The 24,577-nt window shown below is 37.3% G+C and overlaps 2 protein-coding genes across 7 annotated transcripts in view; one reads left to right on the top strand and one right to left on the bottom strand.

Moving 5' to 3' along the window:
* Positions 1 to 18,666, bottom strand: part of TTLL6 (tubulin tyrosine ligase like 6) — a 48,386-nt gene extending 29,720 nt beyond the window's left edge. Inside the window, exons 1-10 of one of the 6 annotated variants that reach the window (XM_060691584.2) lie at positions 18,435 to 18,666; positions 17,182 to 17,295; positions 14,390 to 14,485; positions 12,891 to 13,014; positions 9,999 to 10,039; positions 9,354 to 9,472; positions 9,114 to 9,244; positions 8,580 to 8,736; positions 4,553 to 4,696; positions 2,692 to 2,777 (exon numbers count right to left, since the gene is read on the bottom strand). In XM_060691584.2, the coding sequence (XP_060547567.1) occupies positions 2,692 to 2,777; positions 4,553 to 4,696; positions 8,580 to 8,736; positions 9,114 to 9,244; positions 9,354 to 9,455 (620 nt within the window). In that variant the 5' untranslated portion in view covers positions 9,456 to 9,472; positions 9,999 to 10,039; positions 12,891 to 13,014; ... (1 more) ...; positions 17,182 to 17,295; positions 18,435 to 18,666. Of the gene's footprint in view, positions 1 to 2,691; positions 2,778 to 4,552; positions 4,697 to 8,579; positions 8,737 to 9,113; positions 9,245 to 9,353; positions 9,473 to 9,998; positions 10,040 to 12,890; positions 13,119 to 14,389; positions 14,486 to 17,181; positions 17,296 to 18,434 lie in introns of all 6 variants that reach the window. The other 5 variants (XM_087892054.1, XM_087892058.1, XM_087892055.1 and 2 more) reach the window with 5 other exon arrangements.
* Positions 18,647 to 21,211, top strand: LOC117665011 (uncharacterized). The gene has a single exon (XM_060691831.2). The coding sequence runs from the start codon at positions 20,204 to 20,206 to the stop codon at positions 20,780 to 20,782; it is 579 nt and encodes a 192-aa protein (XP_060547814.2). The 5' UTR covers positions 18,647 to 20,203; the 3' UTR covers positions 20,783 to 21,211.
* Positions 21,212 to 24,577: the final 3,366 nt, after the last annotated feature.

Genomic DNA, 24,577 nt, shown 5'->3' with positions numbered 1-24,577 from the left:
CCTTCAATTCTTAATATAAGAAAATGAAATCGTACTTCTATAAGCTTAAGAATTCAAAATAAAGAAAGGTATTGGTTACAGAAAACTTTAAATGGATTAAAGGGCTCAGAAAATGTTGGAATATTTTATTTGGAATATTAAGATTTTGAAATTAATCTTAAAGGATAAATGCATTTTCATGGAAAACAAAGACTGTTTTGATATTAGAGACATATTAAGATAAGTGATTTATAATGATGTTCAGAGATATTTTTGAGGAATGGCATTGTCATCTTAAATCAATAATGTCAGCTGTGTTCTTATGAACAGTCTGTTCCCAGAAAAAGCTGTTACAGAAAAGGATATGGAACAAAAAAAATATCTGAAATGACTGTTTTGGAAAACAATATGAACAAGAATTTGTTTGGACTGGTAAGACATTGTATATTGAACTTGCTTACAGTTAAGAGCTGAAATATGCTATGGTGAGTCTAATATTCTTATTTTAGGGTTCTGTTTGGACTTTTGCTGTTACCTAGATTGCAAAAGATGTTGCTTATTGGACTTGTCTATAGTTAATAATTGAGCTATGGGATGAAGAGTTTTATATCTGTTAATTAAAAGATAATGAAACTGGTTATATACAATAAAGGTACAAAGTTGTTTGTTTTTTTTTCTTTCTTTTTTCCTCTTTTTCTAACTTCCTTGCATCTTTTATTTTCTCTATTTTTCTTTTTAGTTTGTATTATCTTTTACTATTGCAGTTAATTTTAATAAACTATTATTAAAAATATTATAATCTATTAATTCCCATCTATCAATTTCCTTAGTATATTGGGATGTAATCCATCTGATCCTGCAACCTGAATTGATCAAATAAACTAGGTGTTTTCTTATCATTGCCTACATTTCTCTTCTGCCACTTTTGAGATATGGCTTCTTTGTTTTGTGAAAAGACAGATGCAGAATAACAATTAATAGTTCCTCTTGTCCAGGGGTGAAATGCTCCCGGTCGGACCGGATCAACTGATCTGGTAGCGATGGCGGCAGGTGGTTCGGAGAACCAGTAGCAAAAATCCCTGCAGTCACCCCCCATGCCCAGCTGAGCCACGCGATCATCAGAGACATTTTTTTACTTTTAAAAGCATTTTTTCTACAACCTCTTCAGCCGAAGAGGTTGCCTTTAAAAGCCTCTGGCGATCCCAGCTGAGTTGCCTGATCGTCAGAGGCTTCTAAAAGCATTTTTTTCTGCAACCTCTTCAGCCAAAGAGGTTGTAGAAAAAATGCTTTTAAAAGTAAAAAAAAAAAAAATTGGCCACGCCCACCCCACCAAGCCACACCCACAGAACTGGTAGTAACAAATTTTAGATTTTACCCCTGCTTTTGTCCCCATTTTGTGACCTGCTCCAACAACTGGGGCCATTTCTTGGACTTTTTTTTTATTCTTCATATACCCAAATAACACTGTTGTTGTTATTTTTGGCATTCACTGAAGATCTCAGCTCATTCTGAATTTTGACCTTCCTCATTCCATTCTTACAGATTTGTGCTGATTTCTAATATTTTGCTTTTGATATTTGATATTAGAAATGTGTCCTTTTTTCCTTAGTTTATTAAAAAGTTTTTCACATAATCATAGTGGTCTCATTTCTCATTTTAATTTGTTTAATATTATTGTTTTGGCCTTTCTCAAGCTTCCTGATTTTCCTTTTAGGATTTTTATCCATGGAATTCTTCCTAATTTTCCCTTAGCTTATTGATGTCAGTTCTTTTGAAATGTAGAACAATATAGTGAATTCTAGGATCATACAGTTACTCTCTTTCACAATTTGTACAATTGCAGGAAATATTTTCTTACTATATCCAGCATAGTTGATCCACTAATATGCTGCTCCATTATTGCATGATGAAGGCTAATCCAATAGGCATTGCTTTAAAAATACATTGCATATCTCTGATCTAAAAACTTTTATACTTCACTGTTAACATTCCCTTTTTCCTAAATCAGGATCTTCCTTCTACTTTCTGGCCTGATTATAAATTTGAGTGAGAATCAAATTACTTCTTGAATATCTTGGCATTAGAGGTACCGGAATATCTGTTCTTCCTTGTTTATTGATCTGGCACACTGCAGATTCTGGTTTTGGACAGCAGCACTGCACTGCAGAAGCAAGCACTGCACTGCTCATACTTGACCCATTTACTGGAAAATCATGAGGATGCTATGGAAAACTATGCAAAGGAAGCCAAGTTTTTGCCGCAGTGGGTAGAACACTGCAGAAAAATAGGAGACAGCAAATTAAAACGTTGCAAGCGATCAACTGAAAGTCCAAGAACTCTGGTAGTGACCTAGATAGAGGAGAGAGAAAAATAGGAGGTGGCAGTAATGAGATCAAACTGACCATTCTGTATAAGATTTAAAGGAAAAAATAATAAAACAAGAGACAACAACCCAGCAGTTCCATTTCAATAAATTCATTTGTGCTTCCTTTAGGGGGGATAAATCTATGCTCCTCTCGCCTCCTCCAGACTCCCGCTGTTTCTCATCTGAGCTTTTTAAATGATTTACATCACCTAATGACAGAGAATGAGCCATGTGCCAGCTGAATTTGGAGAATTGTTTCTTAAACAAGTCTGAAATGGCTGTAAAGATTCATGAAAGTAAGCCTCCAGCATCCCCCAGCTAGGATTATGTTGGAAAACATTCTGTACCTCTTACTACCAGAATCTTCATCTCGTACAAAATTAGCGCTGTGCTTGTTAATTGAATAATTAGTCAGGTGCATGCAGACATTGTCCTGTAAATAATTAAACAACAAGCAGGTTATTAGACTAGGGAGATTTTAATCCCACTTATGTTCTAGTCTCAGGATTGGAGAGGCAGAGAATGGTGTGTGAAACACCCGTATTTTGTGGGAAGCTTAAACTGTCTGGCCTTTACATCTCCTTTCAGATGAGCAATAATTTATTTGATAATGGAATTTCAATAACATAAAAATTATTTTTAAAAAATTTTGTAGCATGAGGCAGTAAGATGAAACTTTTGTGTTCTAAATTCCTTGATAAAAATAAATTATTTAAGAAAGCAACATGAGATTTGTATAACTATAGATCTGAAAGGAACCCATATCTACCTAAGCACTTTTGTGAGAAACTAAGATCACATATAAAACAAATAAGAAATATATATTAAAGAAAAATATACTGGTTTAAAGGCTGATGACTATTCCATGGTCTGCACTAAAATGAATAAAGAAAGATAAAATACTTTATTCATTCTGCATGATTCTCCAAAAAATGGTGAATCACAGCTTTCAGCAACCTGGCCAATAATAAAGGACTTTGGGAGATATAGTACAGGAACATCTGATTTATACATTCTGCAGCCTTACCTTGGTTATGGGATGTTAGTCTGTATCTCATAAAAACATCTATTAAAAAAACAACATTTGTACCCTTGCAGGGTTAAAAGTGTTTGGAGGCAGTGATTTGAAGTGGAGAAGTACAGACAAAAAAGGGTTAAGTGCTTTCTCCCTTGCATTGCTTCTCTTTTCCAAATTGAATCTGCCAAGTATTTGTCTTTTACAAAAATCAATTCTGAAGCAGAGATAGTTATCTAGGCTCAGAAGCAGAAAATGTAAAGTAAATTATAGGCCTTTACGTACACAATGGGTGTGCTAATTCAGTACTGGCACCACCATGGCATGTGACCATGACTTTGCAGACTTCTAGCTATTCAGTTGCTGTTGAAAAGAAAGACAACAACAATGCACTCCCCATCAATGGGAATTTATAACTTGTTCCTTTTGTTGGCTCCTATGGCTTCCCCTGTCCTCATAAGACAGCTTGACAGTAATTTTCCCATTGTTTGTTTGCTGTTTTGAAGGGCAGCTTTGCTGTGCTCTTAAATGTTGGCTAATTAACATAATCATAATCATCTTGACCATGAAAAGAAATATTTCCAGGTAAAAGCAAGTTTGGAGGGAACCACCAGGTAGTAGACGTTTTCAATGCATCTCCACTGGACAATAAAGCAAGCGCTTGCTATTCCAGGTGGGGAAGGTGAGGACACATGGAGGACAACAGAATCAGAAGCCTTTGCAAAGCAATAGCATACAAAATGGTAGGCACAGGCCCTGTCCCTTTTTAACCTGCATCACATGTACTGCACACATATGAAAGGGGCAGTTTCAATGATCCCATTGCACCTGACAATTTAACAAAAGGTGACACTTCCATGTTTGGATACTCCTTTACATAGTAGTATGGGGAAAAAATGATAGTTTGCAATGTGTTTTTGTGCGTGAAATCAGCAGATTTAATCTTCACTGAAATTAGAGGAATATCTCAGTCATATTTAAGGAGACCATTGCCAACACTTGTCAATCCACCAGTGTGAGAAATATATCAGTATAATTCAGTAGTAAAGGTTCTTCTGTTCTAGTGACATTTAAATATTAATTTTGGTGAAATATTGAGACATCCCTCCCAAAAAAGTGATGGGCTCAAATTGAAATCCACTGATGTTTTAGTATGACTACTTATGTCAACAGAATTCAGCCTTTTGACTCACCAAATTACTTTGTGATGGGTCTGAATACGTAGATGTTGCAAAACGTGCAAGTCCCTCCTCATAAACAAATACTCGTAGTGGATCACATGATGTCACCAACACATAAATCCGAAGATCAAATTTGAAACCATCAATAATAAATGGCTTGAAAAAAGAAAATTAGTTTTCAATTAAATATCTACAAATAGAGTTTCATCTAGAAAAATCATACACTGGGCAATATACATATTTCTGAGTTTTTGCTAACTGCTTATAGTCTAATAAAAATCAATTCAGACATACAGTGGGGCAAAAAAGTATTTAGTCAGCCACCAATTGTGCAAGTTCTCCCACTTAAAAAGATGAGAGAGGCCTGTAATTGTCATCATAGGTCGACCTCAACTATGAGAGACAAAAAGAGAAAACAAATCCAGACAATCACATTGTCTGATTTGGAAAGAATTTATTTGCAAATTATGATGGAAAATAAGTATTTGGTCTCCTACAAACAAGCAAGATTACTGGCTCTCACAGACCTGTAACTTCTTCTTTAAGAGGCTCCTCTGTCCTCCACTCATTACCTGTATTAATGGCACCTGTTTGAACTTGTTATCAGTATAAAAGGCACCTGTCCACAACCTCAAACAGTCACACTCTAAACTCCACTATGGTGAAGACCAAAGAGCTGTCGAAGGACACCAGAAACAAAATTGTAGACCTGTACCAGGCTGGGAAGACTGAATCTGCAATAGGCAAGCAGCTTGGTGTGAAGAAATCAACTGTGGGAGCAATAATTAGAAAATGGAAGACATACAAGACCACTGATAATCTCCCTCGATCTGGGGCTCCATGCAAGATCTCACCCTGTGGGGTCAAAATGATCACAAGAACGGTGAGCAAAAGTCCCAGAACCACACGGGGGGACCTAGTGAATGACCTGCAGAGAGCTGGGACCAACGTAACAAAGGCTACCATCAGTAACACACTACGCCACTAGGGACTCGGATCCTGCAGTGCCAGACGTGTCCCCCTGCTTAATCCAGTACATGTCCGGGCCCATCTGAAGTTTGCTAGAGAGCATTTGGATGATCTAGAAGAGGATTGGGAGAATGTCATATGGTCAGATGAAACCAAAGTAGAACTGTTTGGTAGAAACACAACTCGTCGTGTTTGGAGGAGAGAGAATGCTGAGTTGCATCCAAAGAACACCATACCTACTGTGAAGCATGGGGATAGCAACATCATGCTTTGGGGCTGTTTCTCTGCTAAGGGACCAGGATGACCAATCCGTGTACAGGAAAGAATGAATGGGGCCATATATCGTGAGATTTTGAGTGCAAACCTCCTTCCATCAGCAAGGGCATTGAAGATGAAACGTGGCTGGGTCTTTCAGCATGACAATGATCCCAAACACACCGCCCGGACAACAAAGGAGTGGCTTCGTAAAAAGCATTTCAAGGTCCTGGAGTGGCATAGCCAGTCTCCAGATCTCAACCCCATAGAAAACCTTTGGAGGGAGTTGAAAGTCTGTGTTGCCCAGCGACAGCTCCAAAACATCACTGCTCTAGAGGAGACCTGCATGGAGGAATGGGCCAACATACCAGCAACAGTGTGTGCCAACCTTGTGAAGACTTACAGAAAACATTTGACCTCTGTCATTGCCAACAAAGGATATATAACAAAGTATTGAGATGAACTTTTGATATTGACCAAATACTTATTTTCCATCATAATTTGCAAATAAATTCTTTCCAAATCAGACAATGTGATTGTCTGGATTTGTTTTCTCATTTTGTCTCTCATAGTTGAGGTCTACCTATGATGACAATTATAGGCCTCTCTCATCTTTTTAAGTGGGAGAACTTGCACAATTGGTGGCTGACTAAATACTTTTTTGCCCCACTGTAGTTTTTGATAAATGGAGGCCAAAAAGCTCTTTAATGTTTGAAATTACTAAGAATATATAGTACTCAATCTCATTCATGTAATGGGACTCATATAAGTATGTACTCAAAAAGTCAATGTAAGGCCATTCTCAATGAGTTCCTAAACTATAAAATCTCCATCTGTTGATAATGGTTAAAGCTCTTTTAAATTTTTTCTACAGGTATAGCAAAATAAATTGGGGAGGGCTATTATTGATTCATAGATCCAGATAGGCCTTATAAAGTCATCTAGTCAAATCTCTTGCCATACACAATCAGCTTTAACTGCATACCCAACAGAGGGCTATCTAAACCAGTTTTTTAAGAACTTGAGGAAGAGTGGCCCTACATTCTTCTGAGTTAGGAGGATGATCCACAGTTATAATATTACATGTAGCCATTAATTTCAGAAACATTTGCAAGATTTTTCTTCTAATATCATATAATATCTTTCCCAATAGCCAATTGCCTTGGAGAAAAAGGAAATGGCATCAGATAGAAAAAAATAGCATGTTAGAAACAGAAATGAGTCTTCAGCTATTGTTAGCTTGGGTTCCACCCACTTATTTCAATTGACAATTAGATGCCCCAGAGATTGTTTTAACATTCAGTTAAAACAGAAAGTTATCCACCCTTGCTCCAGTGAAGTTGCCATGGTTGATCTGCCTTTGTTAGAATGAAATTTCTTACAGTACTGTTTCCTTAAAATCCATCTTCTGTATCTGAAGACCATTAAATTAAAATCTGCCCTATGGGTAACAGCAACAGATATTTGAATTGCACCTTTATGACCTCTCCAAGTATACACTCCTCCAGATCAAATATTCATTGCCATACCACAGTCTATACTGTGCTCAAATCATCCCCAACAATTCCTTACCCCATTCTGCCTTTACTTCATAAAACTTCCTCAGGTTCCAAGGGCCACCAGAGTAACAAAGTGCTATCACCCTGACAGGTCAAAGAACCAGGCAGCTCATGAGGGTTAGGTGCAGTGGTGAAATCTAAAATTTGTTACTATCGGTTCTGTGGGCATGGCTTGGTGGTGTGTGTGTGTGTGTGTGATGTGACTGGGTGGGCGTGGCCAATATTTTTTTTTTTATTTTTAAAACCATTTTTTCTACAACCTCTTCGGCGAAGAGGTTGTAAAAAAATGCTTTCAAAAGGCTCTGACGATCCCAGCTGAGTTGCCTGATCGGCAGAGGCTTTTTCTTTTTTTAAAAGCCTTTGACGATCCCAGCTGAGCTGCGCGATCATCAGAGGCTTTTTAAAAAACTTTTAAAAGCATTTTTCGGCTTTTTTACTTTTAAAAGCCTCTGATGATTGTGCGGCTCAGCTGGGCATGGGGGGCGGGCAGGGATTTTTGCTACCGGTTCTCCAAACCACCCGCCTCCATCGCTACCAGATCAGGTGATCTGGTCTGAACCAGGAGCATTTCATCCCTGGTTAGGTGTCAATTACAGTGAAGTTTCTCCTGCTTTTTCTTCATTCTGTGATCAAAGTTGTGGGAAGCAACAGGAAAATTCCAACCAATTCCAAATAAGCATATTCCAACCATGACTGACTTGCACCAAAAATATCAAATAATACAAATTCAGCCATGGTTATTCTAGTTCGTAATCTACTACTGTGGTAGTTATACTTGATTATGAATTCAATCTAAAATCAATTTTCTAACAAACTCTAAATTTACTTTGTAATGCAGAATATTTCAATGATCTGCCAGTTAATTTAGATTGGAACTTTGTAATCAATGTCATGGCTGACTTTTTCCAGGATTCTACGTCTCTCAATCTGTTGCCCAACTGGTTCACTTTAGCTATTTTCATTCTTGTGTCTCTAATCCCAGTAAGTTTCCCTACCTCTTCACCCACCTTCCCATGATTTCTGGATGCTTTCCCACAAACAACTCTTCTCATTTCAAGATGCTCCTTTAGGAGCTCTCACACTTTAATCCATGTAATTCTCTCTTACGGAAAAGATTTACTGATCATCAATGGTTTTTGACACACTGATTTTATTTTTCAGTAATAGACTGCTTTTGAATATCTGCCAGTTTTAGTTAAAATGGCTAGAAAGACTCACAGCAATACAGGGAGCTTGTTTCAATACAAGAAAATCACCTTTGAGATATAGAGCTGGCAGATCATATCCTCCCCAGGTTTGATATCTTTTACAGTTTTTGTGATGTAAATGCCTTTGCCTTGACAACCAGAGTCTGGTTTACAGATGTAGGTTTTATGTTTTTTTGATCTCCCAAAGGCCTGCAATTCACCATAGCTGAGACCAATGAAAAGAAAAAGAAAAACATGCTGTTTAAAACATATACAGTAGCCCAAGAACGCTCCAAACTGCTAGCCTAAAACTTTAGACATCTTGATAGGAAATTATGGGAACTGAAATCCAGTATGGGATAATATTCAGTTGGGAAGGCTGCTTTTCAAAGTCAGACCCATGGGGAGAGGAGAGACAGAATTTTCAGTAATAATTAGGGCCCCTAGTAGAGTGGTTTGAATTTTAAGAGAGACTTCTATACTTTTTTTATAAAACTATTTAGGCCAAATTTATCTGCCCATGTTCATCTTCTAAACTTTTATAATGAAAAAGAGAAACTAAATAAGAAAAAAAAATAGGAGATGAGTTTTATAAAGACTCACTCAGCAGGAAGACACCAAGTCTTGGGAAAGAAGTTAAATTCCTTGGGGTAAAGCTTTAACATTCTGCTCATATTCCTGGCTAGAAGGTCCTTCCTACAGATTTCTGTCATTCCAGGGAAATGATTTATTTTCTAAAAATGGGATCAAAGGTAAATACTCAGTACAACCCAAACCTTGACATCTTTTTTCACAAATAAAAACATAGATTCTTTACCTCCATCTCAGGGTATTAGTAAATACCTGATAACTTTTCATCTCCATTACCCGATCCAGAGACACAGAATAATCTGTCCAATACAAGGTCCAGTCATCCATCTCGGTTGCTTCCCGAAGCCCACACATTTTGGCAGCCCGACGTACTGTGTGATAGGAAGAGAGACAGAATCACATCAGTTTCATATAGAAATATTAGGGAGAAGAAATGAAAGAACAAGTTCCATTCAGAGGGTACATCATAATTTAATTACAATAGCTAAACTATGTATTTTAATTTCAAGGAAAAATATACCAGATTATTGTTGGTTTAACATAAATTTGTGCCAAACTCCAGTTGGTGAGCTTGTTAGACTTCCTTTACACACTTATCTTTAAATTGCTAGTCTTACATTAGACAATATGAGACAGCTTTAGAAAATATGTAAAATTAGGAATTATAAGAAAGAAAAAAATGAGGTGAATGTGTGAATACTGAAGATGAATGTTAGATTCCAAACAATACTTTCAGTTGTTAAGTGTAAATATCTTTTTTACTTTTTCAAACAAAAGCTTGAAAAAAGCTAAAAATTTCATTAATTTGGAAGTGCTTTCTAATCAAAATTGTGGGCTTTTTTCTCACTGAACCAACTGAGAAATATATTCAGCCTCATAATTATAGATTATACTTACCACTCTCATATTTACAGTTGGTCAGATTTATCACTGGTCATCTGGAAAAGATAAAAAGAAGAAAAAAGACAGAGGCAGACAAGCAAAACCAATGCACAACTTACTGCAAAATATTTAAGAACCTTCTGGATCCTGCAACTCCAGTCCCAAAGTTGCTTTTCAAAAGGCACCTGGACTTTCTTGTTTTTTTCCTTGAAAACATTTTGCTTCTCATCCAAGAAGCTTCTTCAGTTCTGACTGAATGGTAAGGAATGGACCTGGATGACTGAGAGTCTCCATAGACACTGGGATCAAGTACTATTGTAGAAAACTAAGTGAACTAAGAAAACTAAGCTCAGTGAAATCACACTTTGGTTAAGGATTTCCAGAAGGACTGGATTTCAGCTTATAATGCAACCTTAACAAAATAATTACCAAATGTTTAATTATCACCTAATGTATGAATCATTAAGCTTTTTAAAATTGTACTTAAAAGAGGGCTAATATACCTTCCCAAGCCTATACTCAGAAATATAAAGATGAGGTAAAATATTTGTAAGAGGGAATCAACAGGGAGATGTAAGATTTACAATGAACCGTAATCGGAATTTGTTCTGATTCTTTAGCAGGAATGTATCATTTAAACCTGAATCAAAATACATCATAATAGAATTTGGAAAAAATAACCAAAATTCCATTCTAACCAACACAAATCAAACCAAACACTAAATCAGCATTTGGATATGGATCTTGCCATGCTTTATGCAAATATACAGATTTTATCTTCGCTTTATGTTGTATGGTAGTCCAGGAAAGGCCTCACAAATCTGATATTTTAGTAAGTGTAGCATCTTCAGGATGTTTAAAACCAAAGTAATTAATTAAACGTTTTCAAGACTGAGAACATTGATCTTGCTCTTAAAAAAAGATTGTCTTTTGTCCCATGATTCTGCATTCTTACACAAGTAGAGCATCACTTGGTTCCCTTATCATCTACTGTATAGTGTTTTACTTTTAAATATGTGTGCTTGTGAATCAGCAAGAGGAAAAATGAATGTCAGAGTCTCATACCTTTAAATGAGGGATCAGACTACAAATAGCATGCTTCATTGGACAGAGAGAGAGACCTAAAAACTTGCTTGGCCTGTAAAGGTATGCAGCAGGATTGTCAACTGTCAATCCCTGGCAGAACAGAAATGCTGTTTTACATACAGAATAGCCTGTATTTGTTTTATATTTTTTAAAATGATGAAAAAAGCTAAATTGTTATTATGCTATATGGAAGGCTCAAGAATCAAAAGAAGGTGCTAGAACAAAGTGACAGGAGAAGGCTGTAGTATTCATATTCTGCTTGTAACCTAGCAGAAGGTGTTTGTCTGAATCTTACTTAGATTAAATTCTTAAATTCAATTGCCAAGAATCTCAGAGGGAAGTCCTGTAAACTTAGTGACTCAATTCACACATGGTATCAGTCCAGTAGTGAAATGTAAAAGTTGTTATTACCGGTTCTGTGGCCATGGCTTCGTGGTGGTGGTGGTGGTGGGGTAATGTGACTGGGTGGGTGTGGCCAACTTTTTTAAAAAAAAACTTTTAAAAGCATTTTTTCTACAACCTCTTCAGCTGAAGAGGTTGTAAAAAAAATGCTTTTAAAAGGCCCTGACAATCCCAGCTGAGTTGCCTGATCGTCAGAAGCTTTTGTTTTTTTAAAAAAGCATTTTTTTTTTTTGCTTTTAAAAGAAAAAAAAAGCCTCTGACGATCAGGCAACTCAGCTGGGATCGTCAGAGCCTTTTAAAAGCATTTTTTTCTACAACCTCTTCGGCCGAGGCTGTTTTTTTTTCCAGAGGCTTTTTTTTTTACTTTTAAAAGTATTTGTAGAAAAAATGCTTTTAAAAGAGAAAAAAAAAGCCTCTGATGATCGCGCGGCTCAGCTGGGCATGGAGGGTGGCAGGGATTTCTGCTACCGGTTCTCCGAACCACCCACCGCCATCGCTACTGGATCCGGTGATCCGGTCCGAACCAGGAGCATTTCACCCCTGTATCAGTCATGCATGTTCAACGGAAGTTTGTTCAATGAAGGAGAATTGGTTATGCTAAGCCAAAATCAAACAGGCCACACATTGTTAGTGTGTGACCAAGCAGCTATCTTTCATCCTTTTTATTTTAGAGTAAAAATGAAAGCGGGGGGGGGGGATTTAGGATTTAATGAGATATATGTCATTTGGAAACACTGAGAACATTGGAGTGTGAAAGGAAAGTTAGAAATTATTTATTTATATATAAAATTTAGTAACCGCCCACCTTCAGAGTAAAATATAAATTATTTCACCTTTAAAGCGCTCCATAGCTTACGACCTGGATACCTACGAGACCGTCTTTTGCCACCAATAGCCTCCCACCGACCAGTTCGTTCTCACAGGGAGGGACTACTCAGGGTACCGTCAGTCAAATTATGCCGTCTGGCGACTCCCAGGGGGACGGCCTCCTCTGTGAGGGCTCCAACCCTTTGGAATGAACTGCCCCCTGAGATACGCAACATCCCTGATCTCCGTGCTTTCTGCCGTGCCCTCAAAACCCTGATGTTCCAACAGGCGGGGCTAAACATATGAACATGTGAATGTTTTTAAAATGTTATCTAATTTTAGGTTCTATTTAATTGGGCCAAACTATGTTATAATAATAATTTTAATTAGCAATTTTATGATGTTTGTGTATCTATATTTTTCTTGACTGTACACCGCCTTGAGTCCTACGGGAGAAAGGCGGTATAGAAATATAATAAATAAATAAATAAATAAATAAATAAATAAATAAATTTAGTTCAACAATTTTCTTTCTCAATGCTTATTCACTATTTTTATCCCCTTTTAGTAAATAAAACCAGACTCGTTAAGCTTTCAGTGGTTATTTCTAACCTCTTTTTCTTCCTTTTTTTCTTGACAATAGCATTGGAACACGAATCATTTTTGCTGTTCTCTTCACACATCACCGTTTCCTGGTCAGTGGCATCCAGTATACTTTCCTCCATTTCCAGTCCACCTGGAAAGAAGTCAAGTTCAGACACATGCTTCTCACCCAACTCTTCAAACTCTTGTCTCTCTTTGTGAAATATATATTTTTGTCTCTCATCTGCTATCCTCATTCTATCAGAAAAAGAAAGCAAATTTCATCTATCATTTGTGAATATTAATATACACCAATTTGTGAGTCTGAGCATTTATTTACTAAATAACTTAGAAAAGGAAATAACCTGCACTCCCTCTTTGCTACAGTTATTAATTGGATCAATTTCTCCAAGTATATTTTTGTTAGAAGGGCTGCCACCTTTGCTAAATGAAAAAACTTTTTGATTTTCAATCGCTTTATTAATTAACCTCTGTTTATAATGAATTTAACCCATTGTGTACATCCAAGTTTTAAGCATCTATTTCAATACAGCTTCTTTTGCAGCTTAAGGTAAAGGTTCCCCTCGCACATATGTGCTAATCGTTCCCAACTCTAGGGGGCGGTGCTCATGTCCGTTTCCAAGCCGAAGAGCCAGCGCTGTCCAAAGATGTCTCCGTGGTCATGTGGCCGGCATGACTAAACACCAAAGCCACATGGAACGTTGTTACCTTCCCACCAAAGATGGTCCCTATTTTTTCTACTTACATTTTTTATGTGCTTTCGAACTGCTAGGTTGGCAGAAGCTGGGACAAGTAACAAGAGCTCACCCCGTTATGCGGCACTAGGGATTCGAACCGCTGAACTGCCGACCTTTCAATCGACAAGCTCAACATCTTAGCCACTGATCCACCACATCCCTTTAAATTTTAGAATACAATGCTATACCCCAAAAGAACATCCTTTTTTATTGAATACCATCTCACTGCTGATAAGCAGAATAAGAGAACATTATTTGAAACTAGAATCTAAAAGGCTCAGGCTGTAAGTAAGTATGCAGAGTTCAAGGGAAAGTTACGATACAAGAAATCTTTATATGATTTCTTCTTTATATGAAATCGTTAACCCCACGAAGGGGTTAACATCTATTAAAGCCAATCAAATATATTATGTCATGCTACATAAAGTTAGACCCTTCTGAATAAAAAAAAAATAGGATGCAAGTTAGTTAACACTAACTTTCAAATAAATATTTGAATAATAAAATTGCTGGAAAAAACCCAGAGAAAAATAAACATAATAAATATATGTACGTACTATATCACCATAAAATGTATGTATGTCTGCATGTATATCTTATTGCATATAGTAAGTATATTGTTAAAGAATAACTGAAGTGGTACATTAATTTGGATTTCCAAAAGCTTAACATTTTTAACACCTAAGAATGTATAATTCTATTTATTTTTAAAAAGAGAAAAAATACATTTTATTTAGTTCTGGGGCTTTCTTTAGTATATTTAAAACTAACCTGATTCTCTGGCTCCAATCCTTAGAATGATTTTTAGACTCTTCCCAGATCTGTTCATAATGGAAGGAGTAAGTTGCGCTTGTCATCTTGATGTCTCTAAGCAAAATAAAAATCAAACACAGTGCAGTGCAGTGCAGTGCAGTGCAGTGCAGTGCAATCTGATAAGATGGCAAACTATACTTAAAATACTTGATGTGTTTAACTGTAGATTATAATCACAGCAGAGTCTTGAATAAGTCAGAAGTTACTTCGGAGTGGTCTGTTATGGCAATGAATCAGTCCTTCCGTCACTAGGGAATGGTTTGTTTGTTTCATTCACAGTTGTCTGAGCATGTCTTTCTATGTATATGTACACAATTGCAAATGATAAAACTGTAGAGAGATTTTTTAAACCGTGACTCTCAAAGTATATTATTCTTTAGTAGAAATATGTTTTTAATTTAAAAATTAGGTGTATTCATCATTTTCTGTAGTGGGATTTCTACAAATGCTGCTATATTATAAAAATAAATGCATGAAACAGTTAAGATAACAATGAAAAAATTCTACACATTCAACATTCATTAATACAATACAACTCAAAACAATATAACTCAAAATATGGCATTCAACGAATTTTCTTTTGAAAAAGAGTGATTTTGGTTCTCATTTTCACATATATATGGCAACAGCAAAAAAGCACAATGGGATTTTGGATTATTAAACTGTTCATTTTTCTCTCATATATTGTGCCATTTCCTAGTAGTTTCCATTTAGCTGATTACACACCAGCAAATAAAAATAATTTTGGATAATTGCTGTAACCAAGTTTACATTGGCGCATTAAAGGCATAACATGGCACATTGAAAGTTTCACTAGCAGAGCTCAAGTAAGATGGGACGCATATAAGAAGCTCTCATCTACAAGACAAATTTAGACTTTTGAGAAGGCTGTGGGATTTGTTAGAGAGCCCTACCATAGATGGACTACCTGGTCTAATGCCAGTTAAATTTTATTTGTGGATGACTTCTAACAAGATCAGGATAGAGGAAATGTGACTCGCCTAGTATTGCTTGCCCTGTTTGCAGCCATTGTCACCATTAGATCTGCTAGTATAGATTCTTTTGGTATCTCTTTTCTCAGAATGTGTGATCAAATGTGCACCTGCATCAAGAGAGGGGGAGGATTTGGTCCCTTCAGAGCTTTCCCAGAAAAAGACTGCTATCCGGAGCTGGATGGGGGAAAAGGGAAATGGTTCAGTGTAACCACACCCTAAAACAGGGGTCTGCAACATTAATTACTCAAAGAGCCATGTAGACCCATTTCCCACAGAAAAAAAAAACACTGGGAGCCACAAAATCTGGGTGGGCGTGGCCAACTCAATGTCACTCACTTCCACCAGTCACATGACCCCCTAGCCACCCCGACCCAGCAGGTCATTAGGGCGGAGAACCAGTTGTTAAAAAACACCGGGAAGCATAAAATCCTTTTAACATCTCTCCCTCTCCCCTCCCTCCCTCTCTCTGTCCCCCTCTCTCTAAATCTCTCTGTCTCTGCCCTGGCCGCTTCTCCATCCCCCACCATCGCCTTTACCTTCTCAGGTCAGGCGTGGAGTGACTGGGAGGGGAGGGCAAGGGGCGGGGACAGCCAGTGGTGGGATCACCTGACAGGGAGCCACAGCAGAGGGCCCAAAGAGCTGCATGTGGCTCCAGAGCCGCAGGTTGCTGACCCCTGCCCTAGAATCTCTCAGGAAATATCTGATAGCTTAGAAAGTTGGGCAAGATTCTACTAGGTGAAAGCAAATGAAGTACTGGACTCAGTTAGATCTCACCGTCTAGTCTCTGGGCTTGGGCCTAACACCAGTCTTCCCCCTCTGCAGCTGCAGGTGCACATTCCATAACAGAATGTCATCAACAGTTTCCTGCCCTCTTCTGTATAACAACATTCTCTAAGAAATTTGAACGGCCCTCCCTATTTTTTTAGGTGTTCCAAAAGTCCTTTGTTTCCTTGAACATTTGGATATCTGTACAATGTAGCTGATGTTCTGGGTATGTATGTATGTATGTTGTATACTGTATGTATACTGTATGTGTTTGAGTGATATGTGTATGTGTGTATCTCTATGTTTGTGTATGTGTGTGTTTGTATTATGTTGATTTTTAATGTAATATTTTTAAATATAATTACTCAGAAACGCATGCGGCTGGACAACAAATAGTATATGAGCCTAGTAAATACATAATAAATACATTTTATTCCTTTAACAAAATAAGCCAGTTGTTCATGCACAAGTTTTAAAGTGAAGTATACTTAGTGTACAAAATCTAATATTTAATTTCACTAGTTTAATGAAAAAAAATGATTTGGGAAATAATAAAAGGGTTTAATAAAAGGGCCTGATGGCTCATCAGACTAAAAGCATTGTGATTAACACCAGCTGTCTGCAATTACTGTAAGTTCGAATTTCACCAGGCTCAAGGTTGACTCAGCCTTCCATCCTTTCTAAGATAGGTAAAATGAGGACCCAGTTTGTGGGGGTAATAAGCTGACTTTGTATAAATATACAAAAGTATGAAGGTTATTGCTTAACGCATTGTAAGCTGCCCTGAGTCTCCGGAGAAAGGTGGCATATAAATCAAATTAAAAAAAAAAAAAAAACCCTTTCATGAGGTATCATCCATGTGCAATTGCCAAAAAAAACCCCAAAACCTAGAATGGTTTCCCCAGCTACTTTACATTTATAGATTTCCCCATACATTCACAGAACTTAAAAGTAATTATTTAAAATATAGTTAACTATAGTTACCCGTACAATTAAATAAATGATTTCATGACAGCAACAATAGTAATAATGCTCCTTCGGGATAAAGCAGTAATCACATCAGCCACCTCTTTTTTTCTGTGGCTAATGAGTTTTTCTTATGTCCTGCTTTTCAAAAAAAAGGAAGAGTCACTGTAATTAACTGAGTTTAAGAAAATTGATGCTGAATGTGAATAGATTTAGGAAATTTTATTATTTAGGAAAAGAATATTTTAAAAGGTTATGAAACTATCTTTGGAAAAAAGAATGAACATGAGTTGGTAATATGAACAGAATAAATAATATAAGGGGAGATTTAATCCAGGTCGCTAAAGAGCTTTGAAGAGCAGTGTTTACACAATAAGCTTTGAGTAACTGAAATATGACTCATTGAATTAATCTAATTCCTAGAATTTGCATAATGTCTCAAATCATAAACCAACCATGTGAGGAGTCTCTGTGTAGGTTAAACTAAAATGTGTTTTGCAAAGTTACAACTCAGTGTGAGCCTGCTGAAGAGACTGTTTGGAAAGAATACAATTTCATCCCAAGTAAAAAGAAAATATGTGAAATGGGGACAGAAAAGGTGGCATTATTTGCTGTATGTAGAAAACGGTATGAAGGGAATGTGCCTTGTTTGCCAAATAAATATAAGCAAAGACCAAACTTTCTTGGTAGGCAGTAAGTAATAACATTGCAGAATCCTTTGCTTTCGGGATTGCAGAGAGTGGAAATAGAGGAGAAAATGGGGAGAAAGCTTAGACCTGCATTGCCTCTATTCCTCTGCACTCTGGGATGGGAGAGACCCCATTTTTCATTACTTCCAGCCAGTTTAGCCAAAAATCGCATTGTCTGAAAAGAGTGAGCATTTGTGTTATCCGAGCCAAATGGGGGGAACGTTTACTACTGTTTGGAGAGCGTGAGAAACAAATGAACTCACTGCCGAGTAGGTATGCATACTACGGATTTCTTATTTAGCATTTCGTGAATGCACATCTGATATTCATTGCAACCTAAGCCAGGGTCTGTGAGAGCAAACAAAGCAGCCAACATCCATAACTGCACGCCCTCCCGCCAATTAAAAGACGCCAAAAGCTCGGTGGGTTTTGGGGGCGGACGGAATGCAAAGGGTCTGGCTCTTTAAAGGGGCGTGGCCTCTAGCCCCACTTTTGTATCACCCTTTTTCTATGCATCCCTCTTTCACCTTTCCCGCATTCTCAGCCCAATTTGTACCGATCCCAGCCGTAAGCAATCGAATGTATTACTTGTCGCCTGCTGCAAGTCAATCGGAAGATTAACTGAATCCGAGACCTGAAAAACTCCTTCTGCTTAAATTCATTGGAAAGGAACAAAACATCCCGCTTTCTCATTGGTCCAAATTAAATCCCGGGATGCCTTTCTTTCTTTGTTTTAATTAGGTGACATCAAAGAGGAAATGTGGACGTGGAGAGAAAGGCTGGAGCAGAGATGGTTGTCATGGAGAAGATTCGAACAGCTGCCGGGAATACAAATCCCGAGAGCAAACGCGGCGGCTGCGCGCGCATTCTATTTCTCGTTTTTCTCTTTCCCATCGTTCCCCTAATGATTCAAACGCCCGATTCCAATTCTGAACGTGCGTACTTGTGGTTCCAAACGAATGTTCTCACGTGTTTTCTCCTTACCCATCCTCCCGGTGACGAGCAGTTGCTTTCTCCTTTCCCTTTAACTAATCACAGTTGGAAATGTAACAAATCATGGCTACCAGAGAACTGGCAAATTTGAATATTTGTAACTTACCAACCTTCCTCCCTCCTCGGGGACAAGAATTAATTATGATCTGCTGTTGCCTAGATTGGTCTATAGTAATTTTATAGGAGCTATCATGGTCTCATGATTCTTCGATAGTTAGTCTAACAAACCAAATGCTGGTTTTTAAAAACCCTTTATGGGCTAGCTAGGAGGTGCTCAGTAATATTTTTCTTTTCTCTCAATTGTCCATGATACACATAGCAGGAATGCTAAATACTCTTATTATGCATGAAAAATGAGCAATCAAATAGTTCTTAACATCAGATCAATTATTTCTAAAAAACACACACGATTGGGAGATGTCAAGAATCAGCATTGTGGTTTAAATGCCTTGAATAAATGTTGCCGGTTTCACTTGTTCTCTGCTTATTTTGCCATTTGTTTAAAAAAATTAAAGCTGGACACTAATACTTAAATCAAATTGTAATGCATTATTGAATCAACTTCACAGATAATTCTATGTATTTTTAAAAAGTCTTACTTTTCAAAATGAAGCAGGCAGTGTCCAATATTTTAAAAATATCTATAGTAGTTTTTTAAAAAATAGTTTTAAAAAAGATTTTACTTTATAAACTTACTTGGAAGTAAATCTCATTGAAATTCAGATTAATTCTAAATAGGAATATTTTACTATTAATACAACCCATAATTTAAGATATAGCACAATTCAAATTTATTATAAATCTACATTTCTATATCATTTCTGTATCTGTATTAGATACAATCAGATATTGTATCCTAATGCTTTTCCTTATTTAACCAAAATTGGCTCATTTACATGCAGTAGATAACTATGATACTGATCTTTAGAGAACTAAGTTTGCAAGAGTATAAAAATCTTTAGGAAGAAAAAGAAACCTCACCAAATGGAACTCCCACCCTTCAGATAACAATAATATACCATAAAATCTCTCTGTACATATGGGTACATATACTCTAATGTAAAGTTATGAAAAGTATCAAATTGCCTAAGTATTTCCTGAATATGTGTTAATAATAACAATGAAGCAGTTTTATTAATAAAGTCTAAGCAGCAATTCATAACATCATTATAACATGGCTAGGCTTTAACTACCAACAGTTGTGTCAAATAGGTACTCTTCAAAACTTCCAGCATGTCAATTGCCAACAAGATAGTATTGTAATAATACTGTAATACACCACTCCCCCTAGCGTGCAGCCAATGAAATAAAGGCTGGCTGGATATAAGATTGCAAACATTTCCCCTCTGTTTCATACCTTGCTTATGCTTAAACTAGCCATGGGGCTTTTACTCAGCCGAATTTTCGATTCTTTCTATGGAGTGGAGGCTCGTATTCTCCTCCTGGGCTTGGATGCTGCCGGAAAAACAACTCTTCTCTACAGGCTGAAGCTGAATGAAGAAACTTTCACCATCCCCACTGTGGGTTTTAATGTGGAGACGGTTCAGTCTTTCAGCAATGTGACTTTCACCATGTGGGATGTTGGTGGACAAGAGCGCATCCGGGCTCTATGGAAGCACTACCATACTAATACAGATGGGCTGATTTTCATGGTGGACAGTATGGACTATTATCGTTTTGAAGAAGCCAGGATGGAGTTGGAGTCATTACTGGAGGCTGATGATTTGCGAGGGGTGCCTTTGATGCTGCTAGCCAACAAACAAGATTTGCCTGAAGCACGACCTTCCATGGAAGTTGCAGAAAGGATGGGAGTGAGGAAAATATCTGGACGCAAATGGCGTATTCAGGGTTGCTCTGCTGTAAGTGGTGTGGGGATCCCTGAAGCTATGGAAAAACTATCTGAGATGGTCAAGGCATATCGCAAAACTAAGAGGTCCTTCTGAGTTCAACATATGAAGAACACAAGGCTTTCTCAACTTCTTTCTATGTGCAGCAGAGACTTGAAAAAAACCTCTTGAATCCCATTTACTCCTGATTCTTTTCATGGACCGTATGAAAAAACATTCTTGAACATTGAGACTGCTCTTCGAATACAGAGTACTCTGTTGGACTAAATACCAATTGGACTTTTAAAAAATGCAGTTTGCCATCTTCATCCTCATACTGAACCAAGTTGACAATTCCAAGACTTGAATAATTGAGACTTTAGTATCAACATTGGAGATTTTTAAAAGAGAACAAGCTTATTCTGAATCACTAACGTGTTAATTCTTCTGCTGTGTTGAGATAATTCTAGTTGTATTAAGAATGTTGATGCCTTGCTTCATACCATATAAAAATTTATGTAACAATAAATAGATTGCATGTTAAAACTGGTATTTCTTCTTTGATGATTGGGTAAAATGTACCATTTATTCTCCACTTTTCTTAAATACTGAAATATTCCAAGCACAGCACTAAACTTTGTCTTGGGGGCGGGGAAACTTGCCACTCATTTTATGTTCCTTTGGTCTTAAGCATTTTACTGCTCTTAGTTCATGTGTTTATGGAAGATGCTGGTTATTTTGAAGGGGAGAGGGTTATCGTTTCCCTGATAAAAGTTCATAAATCTTTTAGCTTTATTCTTTAAAGCACACACACACCCCTTTTAGGGTTCTATGTGAGCCTAAAAGTATCATTACTTTAAGAATTGCATTAGCTTTATCTCATGGGTTCCTTAAAGGATCAGCATTTTTTTCAAGACCATATGGAAACCTGAAAAGTTAATTAGGAATGAGGTTCTGCATTTGTGCAAGGTCCAAAGGCTTTCCCTTAAATATTTTTGAAGTGTGTGTAGCCCTAATAAACAATATATATTAAAAAGACTGATGCTGGCTGATGAACACTGGCTATAACAGACCTATTTCAGTTTAGAAGCCTTGCTGACTTTATATAACCTTTTGCTAAGTTGCATACCTTTTTCAACCTGTTCTTAAATTGAAGTTCAATGCCTTCATTCCTCTTCCTCAAAACAATAGTGTTAAAAGAAAGCACCAGAAGGTTGAAATAGTAAGAGAAGTTGCAGAACCTGGAAGCAAAGTTAAAAGAGGGATTAGCCTAGAATTCTAGATAGGCTCTAGCAAAATTAGTATAACCCCCTTTAATCATCGGCTCTATCAGGTTAGTTAGAAAATTCTGCCTAGCTATGATTAACTTAGTTTAATTGAACCTTCCTGTAGACCTGATCTTTCACACATCTTTCTGGTGCAAGGCATTAGTGATCATTATAAAGTTAGTTACTTTTTAATACTTTCATTGTAGTCCATACTACTCCAGTTCTAAAAGTCACAGAGCATCAGAAAGAAATCTAGATGTGTAGGAAGTTGCTAGGTATTATTAAAACAGCTGGATTTATGTCTGATGAATTTCTTCTGTATATGGAATTGGGGGAAGCACTATCTTTCTTGTTGAGAGGCACCTGGGATGCATTCCTGTATCAAGTGATGGAGAGAATTTACATTTGTTGATTGTTTGCCTGGACATATGGCTCTAAAGTTCCAAAGTAAGCCTGAAAAGGTAAGGCAAATGCAAGTAGGCAGGTAAGTGTGATTGGTAACACCATCATAGAACAGTGACCGGATCAAGTTTTTGCAGTTTACAGAGATGCTAAATTATTTATATTATAGGGAACTGCAGTTAGTTGGATTGTCTCAAAATGATGATAGCCATGCATTGTGGTTTGATGCAAACATCCTGACATTTAACAAAAGTGTTTAAGGGGACCATGATGCATGTTTCATCATTCATCTCTCTAGTAAAACCTATACAATTTCCTCATTTGTTTGAAGCATAGATAGAGATTGTGAGTCTTTAATGTCAACTATTAACTAAGCTTTTTAAATTAATATGCAAAATTTTATAAGTTCAATAGAGCTTGAATGAATTTGTTTGAGTTCAGTATGAGCAAGTAACGTACCATTTTTGAAAGAGTACTTGCATTTGGGAATGTAGGTTCACTGGTCCTGCCAAAATAGGCAAACATTTTTATAGAATACTGTAGCTCCCACGAGACAAGATGAGCTGAAATGTAATTTCTTTTATAACTAATCTTCTGCTTGCCTTCTTCTACATACCAAAGATAACAATGATCAATTTAGTTAGTTCCCTAAGCCAACCCTTTTCCCCAGATCAAATTTCATGTTTACTTAACATATTGCCATCAAACAGATCAGATTGATTCTTTGGGCTTTTAGCTTAAAGATCCATAAAAGACAAGGATGGCAGCTGTTCATTTTCAGACTTTTAACTGAAAGATCCATGAAAGAGAAAGATGGTAACTGTTCATTTTTGAGCCACCACTTTTTATTTAATAATTCCAGGATGTTGGCTTATATCAGCAAATAAAGTTATCCCAAGAATATACAATGATTTTTGGCATAGCAGATCAACAGAACTTCTTCATGGTTGTGCATTTTTCTTGCTTTACATAACTGACATCCAGAAGGGGGCGAAAAAGTTTCATTTCTGCAGGCTTAGAACAAAAAGTTATTTCTGTTTTGTTTTATTGAACGTACGCTGCTTGTAGTGACTGCTACATATACTGTTTAAATTTGCGCACACACTTAGCATACTTCTTGGCTAGTTAGTGTGATTTAGTATATTGTGTGAACCCGGACTATTTAATTAGTTTACAATTCACTACATTACATTATGGTTCATAATGTACATTCACTACATTATTATGGTTTTGGCAAATTAACCAAATTAAAGATGTGGTGTGAACTCAGCCATTCCCTTTGAAAAAAAGAGTATCTTAAAACAACCTGTTCCATAGTTAAACATAATTGTTGCCTCATTAAAATAATTCAAAACCCCATTGTTATGTATAACTATAATTAAATGCCAGTTTATTAAATGGAAGCATCAACTGGAGGTATTAAATATTTCTAAATTAGATTTTATTTAAAGTGTTTTCTGAGTTTCTAACCTTTGGAAGTTACTCTGCCAATGGACAAGGATACGTGGTGGGTTGCCCCTGGTTCGCACCTGTTCTATAGAACCGGTAGCAAAACTGGCAGGAGGCTCTGCCCACCAACCCCGATGTCATCAAAACAGTTCTGCTCTTGCACAGAAGAGCGTGTGTGGGAGCAAAGCGAGCGTGCGCGAGTGGCCCCGCTGCAAACCAGTAGTAAAGGTAAGTAGAACCCAACTCTGGATACAACCCATCATTGTTATCTATCTGTTATAAAAATCAGGTAATGGCACAGACACTATGAATTAATAGTGGGAGAAGGAAGGCATGCAGCCAGCTGCAAACTTCTCCTTCCTATAGGTTTCTCTCCTCTTTGCAAAAGCATTCAGCCAACGATAAATCTCACATTCCTGCAGGCCCCTCTCCTCTTTGCAAAACTGTTTTTGCAAAGAGCAGAGGGGCAGGAATCAGTGGTGAAATCTGAACCGATTTGTCACCGGTTCGCTGGCCGCGCACGCACATGCGTGCTGTATGCCAAACGTGCGCTGTGTGCACATGCACAGTGCAAACCAAAAGGAGGCTTGGGAAGATAAGTAGAACAGTGAGGGAGGGATCAGCTGTGCCGCGTGATAGTGATTCACTAGAAAGCAGGATTTCCTGCTTTCTAGCAATTTTCAATCATGCAGTACAGCTGATCATCGGAAATACCGATTCAGAGGAACCTGTAGCTTTTTTTTACTACCGGTTCGCCTGAACTGGTAGTTTTTATCACTACTGGTTCGCCTGA

Source organism: Pantherophis guttatus, chromosome 4 (genome assembly GCF_059756535.1).
Source record: "Pantherophis guttatus breed Tessera chromosome 4, ASM5975653v1, whole genome shotgun sequence".
In the NCBI taxonomy this organism is placed as follows: Eukaryota; Metazoa; Chordata; class Lepidosauria; order Squamata; family Colubridae; genus Pantherophis; species Pantherophis guttatus.
The sequence above is the reverse complement of the archived record's forward strand: the minus strand, read 5'-3'. Positions and strand labels throughout refer to the sequence as shown.